This window comes from Ailuropoda melanoleuca, chromosome 2 (genome assembly GCF_002007445.2).
Source record: "Ailuropoda melanoleuca isolate Jingjing chromosome 2, ASM200744v2, whole genome shotgun sequence".
NCBI lineage: Eukaryota > Metazoa > Chordata > Mammalia > Carnivora > Ursidae > Ailuropoda > Ailuropoda melanoleuca.
This window is the reverse complement of record NC_048219.1, coordinates 26077872-26091994: the sequence shown is the minus strand read 5'-3', so window position 1 is coordinate 26091994 and position 14123 is coordinate 26077872. Positions and strand designations below refer to the sequence as shown.

Genomic DNA, 14123 nt, shown 5'->3' with positions numbered 1-14123 from the left:
TGTTGACTGGGACCCAGGCCGTGCGCCCTTGTTTTATAGAGATCTTAGGGATGTGGGCTTCTTCCTTAAAGATTTTATTTATTTATTTGAGAGAGAGAGACAGACAGTCAGCAAGAAAGGGAACCCAAGCAGGGGAGTGGGAGAGGAAGAAGCAGGCTCCCAGCGGAGAAGCCCGATGAGGGACTCCTTTCCGTTACGCTGTGATAACGCCCTAATCCGAAGACAGGCACTTAATGACTGTGCCACCCAGGAGCCCTGGGTTGTGGGCTTCTTGACTTTTGAGTCTGCCTTCTGGGGGAGGGGCCTGCCGCGCCGATACTCAGGAAACCCTGTTTGGGTAGAGTCTCTGTGTCCCCTGTGAGGGGAGATGGGGATGGGCACCCTGTGAGCCGGTATTTCCGGGCTTTTGTTCTCTGGCGGCTTTCCCTGGCGGTCTGCTCTGCCTCATCTGAGAGCCAGAGCAGTAGCGGCCGAAATTCAGCCTCTGTCACAGAACGGACGTATTGGGGCCTGTTCTCCACTGATGTTCTGGCCACTTTAACTCTGTTTCTTTTGGTGCTGCTCAACCCTGCNATCTGAGAGCCAGAGCAGTAGCGGCCGAAATTCAGCCTCTGTCACAGAACGGAGGTATTGGGGCCTGTTCTCCACTGATGTTCTGGCCACTTTAACTCTGTTTCTTTTGGTGCTGCTCAACCCTGCAGCATCCCGGGCTGTGCGCCCCACACCCGGCGTCCCAGCCCTCACTTCCAGGGCCGGCACGTCTCTGTCCTTTGTGTTTCCAACCCCGCCAGCCGCCAGCCGCCNGCGTCCCAGCCCTCACTTCCAGGGCCGGCGAGTCTCTGTCCATTGTGTTTCTAACCCTGCCAGCCGCCAGCCGCCCTGCGCGTGCTCCCGAGCTCCTGAGCTCCCTGTTTCAGTGTGGTTCGCCTGTGCTCTGGAGCGCCAGTTTTCAGTCTGGTTGCGCTTGCACTCCTGAGCTCTCGGTTTCACTCTAGTTCGAGTGTGCGGTCGGGAGCTCCTGTTTTCAGTTTGGACACGGGCGTTCCCACGCTCACTGTCTCAGTCCGCTCTCTTGCGGGTGCTGGTCTGAGAGTCCAGCCCACTCCCCAGCACAAGGGGCTATTGCTTCCCCACGCCTGAGCGCAGAGGCTCCCTCCCCCTTCCCTTCATCTTCCTCTATCTGTGCTCGAATTCACAGCTTCCCACTTCGTACCTCAATACTCAGCACTGGAGATGTTCATTTGTAGAGATCCAGATGTATCTTCCTGCGTCTCAGGCTGATTCCGTGGATGTTCCTGCTGGTCTGGTACCTATCCAGCTCAACTCAGGGGACCGGCTGAAAAAGGGGTCCCCTACTCCTCCGCCATCTTAACCTCCCNTATCTGTGCTCGAATTCACAGCTTCCCACTTCGTACCTCAATACTCAGCACTGGAGATGTTCATTTGTAGAGATCCAGATGTATCTTCCTGCGTCTCAGGCTGATTTTGTGGGTGTTCAGAATGGTCTGGTAGATATCCAGCTCGCCTCCGACCAGCTGAGAAAGGGTCGCCTACTCCTCCTCCATCTTTTCTCCTCCTTGCAGAAAGTGGTTGCCTTTCTGTTCATAGAGTTTCTGCTACTCTTTTCTTCATTCTCCAGTTGCATTCATAGGTATTCGGAATGGTTTGGTAGCTCTCTCGCTGAATTCCTGGGACNTCATTCTCTAGTTGCATTCATCAGTATTCGGAATAGTTTGGTAGCTTTCTCGCTGAATTCCTGGGACCAGACGAACTTTAGGTCTCCTGCTCCTCCGCCATCTTGGAACGCCGACAATGTGATCGACTTCTGAATGTGTTTTAACATTTCAGCTGTCAGAACTTGTGAATAAATGGGAAGGAGGAAGTCAAGGACAACACCAAGGTTTTTGCCTGGATCAACTGGGGGAATGGTGTTATCAATTATTGAGATAGAGACACTTTCTATATTCTACTTAATTTATTCTTATCTTCTTTTTCTTTCTTGATTCCCAATGTTTGGGGCTGTTTTGTTCATGTGTTATCCACAATACCTAGCACATTTCTTCCTTCCTTCCTTCCTTCCTTCCTTCCTTCCTTCCTTCCTTCCTTCCTTCCTTCTCTTTCTTTTCTTTCTTTCTTTCTTTCTTTCTTTCTTTCTTTCTTTCTTTCTTTCTTTCTTTCTTCTCTCTCTCTCTCTCTCTCTCTCTCTCTCAAATTAGTACAGAGTAATTGCAGCCTACTCTCCTGAATTAAATTGATTTTAGATGTTCCATTAACCCCAAAATGGAGACAACTATATTTAGGACTGCTAATAGCAAGGAAGAGTGTTTTCCTTATGCTGCTGCTTGTAACATAAAAGCAGATCTGGCTTGTTGGGTTCCGAACTTTAATACTGCAGAATGTCTGCCTCCAAAGAGCCTTCATACTGCTAACCTTCAGACATGTCTATCTTTTTTAGGTTTTTAGTTTATAATCTGAATCTAGAAAAGGCAGATTAGTTGACATTTTCCCCTTTCTCTTTTTACATTCATTGAATAAAGCAGAAGGGAATTATTTTATACTAAGTGGAAGAGAGGGGGCTGAGTAGGTCTTTATGTGATGCTAACGAAAGTCTAAGTACCACCATGTTTCCTCAGGAGGGGCATAGAACCTGGGGAAGGGAAATAAGTGACTGTCACAGAAACCACCTTTCCTAATTTTTGCTTTTAGTAAATGAGATTTTGGTTGCCAATTCCTTTTGATCCTAGCTGTGTGGTTTTCCCAGTTTGCTATTTGGTTTTTCATCCATAGATATTTACTTGACAAGGGTGAATCTCTCAGGTACCATTATTAATCTTAGGATCAGCCTCATATTTCTTTTTTTTTTAAAGATTTTATTTATTTATTCGACAGAGATAGAGACAGCCACTGAGAGAGGGAACACAAGCAGGGAGAGTGGGAGAGGAAGAAGCAGGCTCATAACGGAGGAGCCTGATGTGGGTCTCGATCCCATAACGCTGGGATCACACCCTGAGCCGAAGGCAGGCGCTTAACCGCTGTGCCACCCAGGCGCCCCAGCCTCGTATTTCTTTGTCCTTAATTTGGTCTGCACCAGTCCTCATGCTGCATGTTGAGCTATTTTGATAGTGATATCTACTTGGAAGGACTCAGTGAACATTTTTTGCATTTGACTAAAAACAGATTGTGGATGGTTATATTTCTTAAATTGTTCTGCTGTTTTCTTTCCCTGAAGGGGAAAAAAATCAAATTAGAACTTATTAAAACTAAATATTTGGCTGTTAGGAGCTCTTTTAGGGTTTCCAGTTGTAATTCTTTTCAACTAAAAATAAACAGCAATAGATTGACTAAAAAAAAACAGGTTAAAAATTTAAGTTTGGGATTATAAGGCTACTCACTTTTCTTGTACTTTGGTTTCATCATTTTATCTGTAAGTGATAGAATATTTTGATGATGTAGACCATTATTTAAATAGTGAACAGAGAAAACATCTCCAGAAATAAGTTGTCTGCAAAAGGTAAGTGTTGTGAATGGAAAAATTTCTATTTTTTTATGGTGTCCATTACTTGCTTTCAAAATTTTGTTATTAAAACCTATTTGTGATTTTAAACAAGAATAAATCTTAGTATGACAAACATGGGTGCATCTAGAGGATATAATGCTAAGTGAAATAAGTCAGAGAAAGACAAATACCATATGATTTTAGTTATTGTGCAGTTTAAGAAACAAAACAAAGAAAAAAAGAGAAACAAAAAAAGCAGACTCTTAAATATAGAGAATACATTGATATTTATCAGTGGGAAGGTGGGGGGATATAGAGTATACTTACTGTGATGAGCACTGATTAAATGTATAGAATGTTACATGAACCATATTGTACACCTGAAAGTAATATAACACTGTACGTTAATTATACTGGGATTTAAAAAAAAGTAAAAATAATCTTGTTATGATGAAGTTTGAATAAAAGCAGTTCACCTTTATTGAGTATTTTACTACGTATCAAATACCATTTAAGCACTTAGTGTGTGTTAACAAGTTTCATAAAATCCCAGTGGTTCAAGTAGGGTTCTCACTCCCATTTTACTAATGAGAGAACTGAGAGAGAACTTTCTCAAGATTATACAACTGTAAATGATGGAGCTAGAAAACAATGGCTTTCTGGCTTAAGAGCCTCACTTTGAGCATATTTAATAAATGAGTTTCTGAAGAATCTATGCCTTTAGATAACTTCTATACCTATATCTATGCCTTTAAGTAACTTAAATAATAAATGGTTTAGAGGGAATTAATAGATTGTATATGTAGGGGCGCCTCAGTGGCGCAGACGTTAGGCGTCTGCCTTTGGCTCAGGGTGTGATCCTGGCATTCTGGGATCGAGCCCCACATCAGGCTCTTCTGGGAGCCTGCTTCTTCCTCTCCCACTCCCCCTGCTTGTGTTCCCTCTCTCGCTGTCTCTCTCTCTGTCAAATAAATAAATAAAATCTTTAAAAAAAAATAGATTGTATATGTAATGTCAGAATAAAGGATTTTATATAGATATCTAAAATATTTACAGTTATTCCCAAACCTGGCTGTGCATAACAATCACTTGAGGAGTTTGTGAGGGGAAAAAAAAATCTGGACCTCATTCTAGACTACCTGAATTTGAATCACTAGGAGTAGGATTTCAATATATCTGTCTTTCTAGGGCAGCATGGAGGCAGATGTTTATGCACCAGTGGTATATAATAAATAACAAAATAGACTAAAACAAAAACAATATGTGATGAGGATGAATAATTTCGGTGGCTAACATTTTTAGAGCACTTTCGTGTTATCTCGTTTAATCCTTATAACAAACAACCTTGTAAATTAAGTTGGTATTATTACTGCCAGTTTGTAGATGGGGAAACTAAATCTTAGAGTAGTCCAGTTAACATGGCCAAAGTCACACAGGTAATAAACACATGCTAGAACTAGGATTTGAAAACAGAGCTGCCAGACTACAGGACATAGAACATTCTATGGTTGACCCTGTAAATTATAGTAGATTATAGTAGATCAGAGAGAACTAAATACTGAATATGAGTTGTTATTATAGGTTTTTTTTTTTGCTTAAAAAAAGATATAAAAGAGTATATAAAAATTAATGTTTGTATGCCATCTCCTTTTTATCTATTTTCTATTAATGACAGTAAATCATCATAGTTGGTGAATTACTTAAGGGCCAGTTTCACTTTTAAAAATTTGGTTAATGCATATATGTACCGTAACTGAGATTTGTATTGAGGCTCAGATGACTATATATATCTCCTCCTTCTGTTTAATATTTTCTCTGATTTTATTTTTCCTACTTCTTGAATGTTGACATTCCAAAGGTTCCATCATGAGGCTTTTCTTTGTTCACACTATCCCTCCTTTCAGATAATCCACTCCTAAGACTTTTGCAAAGACTTTAAAAAATATGGTTTTATAACACATAACATGAAATGTATCATCTTAATCATTTTGAAGTATATAGTTCCGTAGTGTTAAATATATTCACATTGTTGTGAAACAGACCTCCAGAATGTTTTCATCTTGCCAGACTGAAACTCTATACCCATTAATCTACATCTTTGCCTTTTTCCCTCCTTCCAGCTCCTGGTAACTACCATTCTACTTTCCGTTTCTATGAATTTCACTATTCTAGGTACTTCGTATGAGTAGAATCATATGGTATTTGTCACTTTTTGACATTTGACATTTTTTAGCTTATTTCACTTACCATAATGTCCTCAAGATTTATCCATGTTAATAGTCTGTGATGGTATTTCCTTCTTTTTTAAAAGCTGAATACTATCCCATTGTATGTATATACCACATTTTCTTTATCCATTGCTATTGATGGGCATTTGGTTTGCTTCTGCCTCTTGGCTGTTGTGAATTGTGCTGCTGTGAATATTGGTATACAAACATCTCTGAGACCCTGATTTCAGTGATTTTGGGTACATACCCAGAAGTGAGACTGCTGGATCGTTTGGTAGTTCTGTTTTTTTCCAAATAGTTTTTTTTTTTTTTTTTAAAGAAAGAGCGTGTGGGGTAGAGATGTGCCATGTGTACTTCAAAATCAACATGCCTAAAACTGAAGGCCTCAAGTCTTATTGTCCTCACCAGCCTGTCCTTTTGCTCATGTTCTTGGGTTCATGGCATACATTCATTTATTCGTTCATATATTCAGCATGTGTTAACTCACTCTGCCTAGGGATGAGGCACTGTTGGTGTTGAGGACACATCAGCGAACAAAATAAAGTCATTTGGATCTCACATTCTAGTGAGGGAAGACAGATAACAAACAAGGAAACAAATAAATAGGTAGAGTGTCATGGCTAGAGGAGTTCTCTTTTAGATAGGATGGCTAGGGAAAGTCTCTCTGAGATGACCTTTGAGTAGAAACCTTACTGAAGTGAGGGAGTGAGCTCTGTAGATATCTGAAGGAAGAACATTGCAGGCAGAGGGAAGAAGAAGTATGAGGGGTTTAATGTGGGAACATATTTCACTTGTTCAAGAAATTGTATGGAAACCTGAGGAACTAGAGTAAGTGAACCTCAGGGATAGTGGAAGAAGATGTCAGAGAAGGAGCCGGAGCCAGCTAATGTAGTCTTTAAGATCAGAATGAGGTCTTTGACCTTCACTCTGATGATATGGGAAGGCATTAGAGTAGGGAAAGGCTTTTGACTTGACGTTTGTAAGTATCATGCTGGCTGAACAGGCAGTAAGCAAGTGTGCCAAGACGGAAGCAGGGAGACCAGTTTGGAGACTATTGAAATACCAATCCAGAGGAAAGATGATGATTTAGACTGGGGGGGGGGATAATAGAAAAGATTGGCCATATTCTACATTTTGGAGGTAGAATAAAGAATTTCTCATAGGTCAGATGAGGATGACTATATGATTTTTGACTTGTGCTATGGAATCTTTGGAATTGCTTGCCAGATATGATGATTGGGAGGACTGGAGCAGGAACGGCCTATTCAGTCACCCAAGCCAGAAGCCTGGGCATCATTCTCAACAATTTTCTCTTTCAATTCGTATTTCACAGTGCTGACCAAATGATGTTCCTGAAAGGCAAATTTCAGTTGCAACAGTTGCCTGCCCATTATCTTCAGGTTAAGTAAAACTTTTAATGCCTGTATTTATACTGCTTCTCATAATCTAACCCTTGCTTATCTTTACAGCTAGCTCCTCATTGCTTCCTGACCTAAACCTTTGCTGAAGCCACACAAAACTAGTTTCCACTTCCTGAACAGATTTACTGGGGAAAAAAATTTTTTTTTCTTCTCCCTGACTGCTCTGACTCAGCTTTTTACCCCAGAAGTGCTCTGCTTTAATACTTGGTTCAAATATCACCCCATCTTCCCAGCTTTTTTTTCCTGGCATTCAAATCATTTCCACTCTTTTGGCTTCATACAGTATCTTACATATTCGTCTATTGAAGTTTATAATAAATGGAAGGAAGAGTCATCAGCTTTTGAGTCATATAGTAGAGTACTTGAAGAAGGCTTAGAAAAGGGTTGTCATAATGATTAACATATTTGAAAAGTAGGATTTTCTTTCTGCCCAGAAAGAGGAGAAAATGGTGTTAAACATCTTTTTGAGGCCTTATTGGCTTCCCACCATAATCTTATTGTCTTTCTTTAGAACTCTACAATTTAGTTTGGACCCCAAATCTACTACTTTTGTTTCTCTGGCCTTTTACTTGCGTAGCTGAGAAAGTTTCATCCCAAAATGGACCCTTTTCTTTTGACTCATTTGATAACATAATACTAATGAGGTCTGTGAAATAATAGAAAAAATATATATTGGTCTCTGTCCCCCAGTTCCTGGCACAGAGCTTCTAAAACCCTTATAATTTCTTAAGTGATAAGAATCTAGTGGTATCTTTTGTTCTAATATTTGGTTTTTGACCTTGGTTCCTGATGTAGAACTCCTAAATCCCTTGGAATTTCCTGGGTGATAGGAGTGTCTTTTGTTCTGTTGAGGAGACTTTTGGCTCCTGGATAGCTTCAGGATGGGGGACTGATCTCCAGAAAGACCAAACCAATTAGAAACTTGGAACTATCATTCCTACCATCCTCCAGGAGGGGGAGAAGGACTAGGGATTGAATTAGTGATTGTTCATGCCTATGTAATGAAGCCTCCATAAAAATCCCAATAATACAGGTTGGGAAGCTTCCAGATTGTTGAATGCATGAAGATGTGGGGAGGGAGAGTGTGCCCAGAGAGAGCATGGAAGCTCAGCATGCCTTCCCACGTGCCTTTCTCCAGGCATCTCTTCCATCTGGCTGTTCCTGAGTTATATCCTTTTATAATAAGCCAGTAAACTAATAAGTAAAATGTTTTCCTGAGTTTTTTGAGCCACTCTAGCAAATTAGTTGAATTGAAGAGAGGGTTGTGGGAACCCCTGATTTATAGCCAGTAGGTCAGAAGCACAGATAACAGCCTGGACTTGTACTTAGCATCTGAGGGGGGAGTAGGCTTGTGGGACTCAGCCCTTAACTTGTGGGATCTAATGCTGTCTCTAGGTAGATAGTGTCAGAATTGAGTTAAATTGTAGGACACCCAGCTGGTGTTGCAGAATTGCTTGAGGTGTAGAAAACTCACACATCTGATGTTAGGGGAAATAGTGTTGTTCGTAGTAGAGTATTGAGAGTAGAGGAGACACACAGGATAGTGTTTTATCCCCACACAAGGTAAAAGGTGAAAATTCCACAATTCATGGTTATAGAATGATTGGCTCTTACAGAACTTCTCGTTGGCCCTACTCTGGGCAAAAACTTGAGGGGAGGATGATTTTGTGAATTTAGCATGGATACTTAAATCTACTACTTGTGTTGTTTCCTCAGTACCCAGATTAGTTCCAGGTGAGTAACTATAAATATTTGTTGGATGGGTTAATGTTGGAATGAATGAATGAAATATTCAGATGAATGAACGAGATGCATGAGTGCTTTGTAAGTACAACACAGCGGAAAATCATTGAGATTTTTAAAACAAACCAAGAAACAGACTCTTAACTATAGTGAACAAACTGATGGTTACCAGAGGGGAGGTTGGTGGGGGGATGGGTTAAGTAGGTGATGGGGATTAAGGAGGGCACTTGTGATGAGCACTGGGTGGTGTAAGTGTTAAATCACTAAGTTGTACACTGAAGCTAATATTACACTGTATGTTAACTAACTGGAATTTAAGAACTTTAAAAAAAGAAAAATCATTGAGAAGAAGGTTTGAGTCAGTTAAATTTTCTTGAAGAAAATGTTTCACATCTGGGTCTTCAACTCCATTAGGGAACAATAGGCATTCCTTCCTTCATGATCCTATATTGTCTTTCACATTATAATTAGTTGTTTCTGTAACTGCCTGTCCTGGGAGGAACATGTCTTGTCATTTTTGTTTTCCCTCTGGTCCTGAAACACTGTGTTCAGTGAACAAAAGAATGAATGAATTTCAACTGGTGGAAAAGAGGATGTTCTGTATAAAGGATCAGTATGATTGGAGGAGAGAAAGTATGGGTTTGTTGGAAGAATTCACTTGATGGCATTCACTTGTGAATGCTAAAAAACTGGTACTTTGTGGGTCCAAAGTTTATTTTTTAGGTATTTTGAAAGTGTTTGACTCTGACATACAATAGAGTAATAATTGAACAAAAGTATACTAATTTAGAAAGTATTTTTCTATATTTTAAGCATTTTCCAGGAGATGGAAAAAAATGGTTACGGGACACAACAAAGTCAATATTACTGGAGTGCCTGGGTGGCTCAGTCAGTTAAGTGTCTAACCCTTGATTTTGGCTCAGGTCATGATCTCAGGGTCTTGAGATCAAGCCCTGCATCAGGCTCTGTGCTGGGGGTGGAACCTGCTTAAGATTCTTTGTCTCCTTCTCCCTTTACCCCTCCCCCCCCTTCTTTGGGGTGGAGGGGGGGAAGCCAGTATTACAATAATTATTATTTTCCTAGTTCACAGGCTTTCCAAACATGTGGGGTATGTAGACTTGCCTATACTTCTGATTCTATCAACTAATAATATATATGATTTTATATAATATATATGATTATATATATATAATGAAAATGTGTTTATCATTTCTGTTTTCATAAGATTCTGAATATTTTCTTTTTCTATTTGTTATAAATTCTTACAACTTAAATGTGTTAAGTGTTTAGTTTTACTCATCTGTAATCCGTAATCTGGAAATTGGCCAGATAAGGAGGCAGCTAATAAGAATAAAGGTAATGATATGGGGTGCCTAGGTGGCTCAGTTGGTTAAGCGGCTGCCTTCTGCTCAGGTCATGATCCTGGAGTTTGCGAATTGAGCCCCACTTTGGGCTGTCTGCTCAGGAGAGTCTGCTTCTCTCTCTTCCCCTGCCCCNAACTCTCTCACTCTCTCAAATAAATAAATAAAAATCTAAAAAAAAATAAAAATTAAGCTGTGATGTAATCGTTGAAGCATCACATCACTGAAGAAACAATTGGAAAAATGGTGGTCTGTTATTAACTAATCTGTATTATACTGAGAATAATGAATATTATACTGATATTCCTATTTTATACTTTCACACTATTTCAAGAGTTAGTTATACTTTATTTCCCATGTATTTCTTAGCCTTTTATAATTTAATTTTTACTAAAACTTTAAAAATATGTCTAAAAAAAGTAAAAATATGTCTAATATTCTCTTAGGCCTCATACTATTAGACTATTTTCACATTTTTCAGTTTTTTCTAATCCTTCCTTTTAATGCCTTCTTTGCCCCTTCTGTGACATATTCCTCGTCTTTTTCCTCATATCTAACCCTTCTATTTTTATTGTTTTGTTTTCGTCTTTAGCTTTCTCTCCTTTATTTCTTATATATATGAATTGCGCAAGACTCTATCTCTGTTTCAACTTCTCTTTACCAAAGAAGAAAGCTTATAGGGGGAGGGAATTAAAGTAATTTAATGACTGCTGTTATTTGCCTTTAAACATATATATTGCTTACTTAACCTAGCTTTGAATTTTTAAATTACTTTTTGTCTCCATTTGGATATATTACCTGAACTGCTTATAGTAAAATTAATTATTGAATATATTTTTGTCCCTGCTAGAAGGCAAGCTATGTTACAACCATTAGTGTATCTCCATTGCCTAGCTCAGAGCTTGGTATGTAGTTGTCAATTAATACATATTTGTTAAGTAAGTAAATGATGTCCTATTGTCACTTTGAAGTTAGCATGTTCAAAATTGAACTCATCTGAAGTTTTCCTTTGCTTCTATATCCACTAATTGTTCGGTGTCCAGATCAAATGCCATCTCTTTTCTGAAACTTTCATTAATCCTCACAAAAATCTGTCTCCCTATTCTATATTCCTTTAGCAAATTATACTTTTATTGTACCTTCATTCTGGATTACATTTTACATATTTATGTACAAAATAGGTTGAGGTCAGGGACTAACTTTCTACCCAAAAACAAATACATTATTTAAAATGATCTAAGGTCTTAGAAAAGGAAAGTGGAGGTATGTCACTGTTTCTTCTGCATAGTGTTGCCCTCTACCCCATCTTGCTACTTTTCACTTATCCTTCAGTCTTTTTTTTTTTAAGGCTTATTTATTTATTTGAGAGAGATAGAGAGGGAGAGAGAGTATGCGTGCATGTGTATGAGCAGGGAAGGGGCAGAGGGAGAGAATCTACAAGCAGACTCCTTGCTGAGTGTGGAGCCTTTCGTGGGGCTTGACCTCACAACCCTGAGATCATGACCTGAGCCAAAACTGAGAGTCGGATGCTCAACTGAGTGAGCCACCCAGGCACCGCTGCTTATCCTTCAGTCTTAATTGAGACATTATATCATCTAGGAAACTTTCTGAGCCTTGGTCCAGTCTTGACTATGTGGCTTTTGTTTTTTATTTGTTTTTTAAAGATTTATTTATTTTTACTTTAGAAAGAGAGAGTGTGGGGAGGAGCATCGAGGGAGATAGGGAGAGAGAATCCTCAAGCAGACTCCCTGCTGAGCACAGAGCCCAATCTGGGGCTGGATGCCAGAACCTGAGATCATGACCAGAGCCGAAATCAAGAGTCCATTGCTCAACTGACTCAGCCACCTGGGCGCCTCTGTTTTTGTTTTTTGTACTCCTCTAGCATCATAAATTTAAGAAATAAGTATCAAGTGCCATTTAGTGCCTGCTCTGTGCTAGGCAACTGGGATAAACTAATAAACAAAATTGTTATTATCTTGTCTGTCACATAGCCTGCACACTACAGAGAAAGGCAGACATAAGACAAATAATCACTAAATAAGTAATTATCAGTTACTATGAAGGAAAAGCACAGGGTTCTATATGAGAGTAAAACTATGTAGTTGGGGGGGGCTGAATAAGAAGGATTCTTTGAAAAGGTGTATCTAACAAATTTCAGTTATGATGATTAAAATTTAGCCAGACAGGAAATGGGGAAAAGCATTTCAAACAAACAATATCTTCAAAAGACCTAAGAAATAGAAGAACTTGATGCCTTTGAGGAACAAAAAGGCCCATTTTGGCCGAGGTAATAGTATTGGTTCATTAGACAGATGAGGAAACTGAGTCTCAAAGAGGTTCAGTGAGTATAGAACATATTAAGGTCATAAAATTAGTAAGTGGGAAAGTCTAGATTCAAGTTTTGGACTTTGTAAATCCTTAGTATTCTTTCCATTATACCTTGGCATTCCCGAGTGAAAATTTGGACAAAATCTTTCCAAACTCTGGTATTTTGTTTTCTTTTCCAACACCATAGAAAATTCTTTCACTATTTTCTGTTTTTTAGCAAAGGAGATATTTGTATGTGGAGCCATTGCTGTCAAAAGAAAAGGGATAATTGATTTGGCAGTAGGCAGAGATGCTTCCATTGAATTTGTGGCTTTGAAAACCCATTTTAGCATTTGTTTGACTCAGAGGATTTATGAGCCTTCAGAGTTGTCAGGGTTCTATGGAATCCACTGTCTATATTAATCTGTGGATTTCTTTGGTTTTTTTTTTTTTTGCCAGTGGAGCATTACAACTCTCAAAATTCATAGCAAGCATCTTACATTCTACTTTATTTACATTCAACAGAATAGCATTGTAAACTTGACTCACTTCTGGCAAATATTTATGTTAATGTTTCACAAAATATACAAACTCCTTGTGGGAATTGATTTATCTAGGCAGCTGATAAAGCATTGAAGTGTTACCTTTTTTGTTGTTGTTGTTTGTTTTTTCTTTCTTTTTCATTTTGATGTGGACTTGGATGGGCAAGGGGAGGGAAGAAGTTGTTATGATGCAGATGAAAAGTTGGAAAGGCAAAGTTTTCCCTCCAGAGAATCTTTGTTACCCCTGCAGTGAACTGCCTACAATTCAGGATGTCACAGCCTGCTTGCTTAGTAGCCTGCAAAAACGTCCATATCATGCCAGTTCTGTGCTGTGTTCTAAATAACTGGTGACTTGTTAGCTTAGAGACCAACTTCAGGAATGTTTTATATAAGGAAACTTCACCAGTGATACTCCTGCCTCCTTTCGTAACCTGGTACAATCATGATATTGCGTTTATCAAATAATTTTTGCCTTTACGTTTTCCCTTTCTAAATGCTCTTTTTACTAAGAATAATAATTATAACATGAAAGAATGAATTTATTTCCTGAGCTAACTTTTAAATTCTTACTGGAATTTTTCATTTGTAATTTTATATCTTGCTCCTCTCAATCTGAAGAAGGAAATAAGTTAAAAATATTGCCTTAAAGTATTGATTTTACTTGTTCTGACATTCTTAAACATTGGTTTTTGTGGGTGTTTTGCTTGAATGAAGACTGTGGAATTAAGTTTTTTATGACTCAAAATTTGGGGATATTATATGCCAAATGCATGTGTGTTTTTTTTGTTTGTTTGTTTTGTTTTGCTTTTTTTGTTTCCTGAAATACGGTTTTATTATAGTAAGTAGAGAAACATTGTAGAGAATATTTTGTATTATTAAGGAAACATGTAGTATTTTGTTTAAATTTTCTTTTCTTTTTTTTTATTTTTAAAGATTTTATTTATTTGACAGAGCGAGAGAGCATAAGCAGGGGGAGCAGAAGGAGAGGCAGAAGCAGGCTCCCCGCCAAGCAGGGAGCCTGATGT

The 14123-nt window shown here is 38.8% G+C and overlaps 1 protein-coding gene across 3 annotated transcripts in view; it reads left to right on the top strand.

Moving 5' to 3' along the window:
* Positions 1-14123, top strand: part of FAF1 (Fas associated factor 1) — a 474879-nt gene that overhangs the window by 117741 nt on the left and 343015 nt on the right. For 2 of the 3 annotated variants that reach the window (XM_034652358.1, XM_034652351.1), the window contains exon 2: positions 7058-7124. The exons of the other annotated variant lie outside the window; for it this stretch is intronic. In XM_034652358.1, coding sequence (XP_034508249.1) covers positions 7068-7124 — 57 coding nt within the window. In that variant the 5' untranslated portion in view covers positions 7058-7067. The remainder of the gene's footprint in view (positions 1-7057; positions 7125-14123) is intronic. 3 annotated transcript variants of the gene reach the window in all.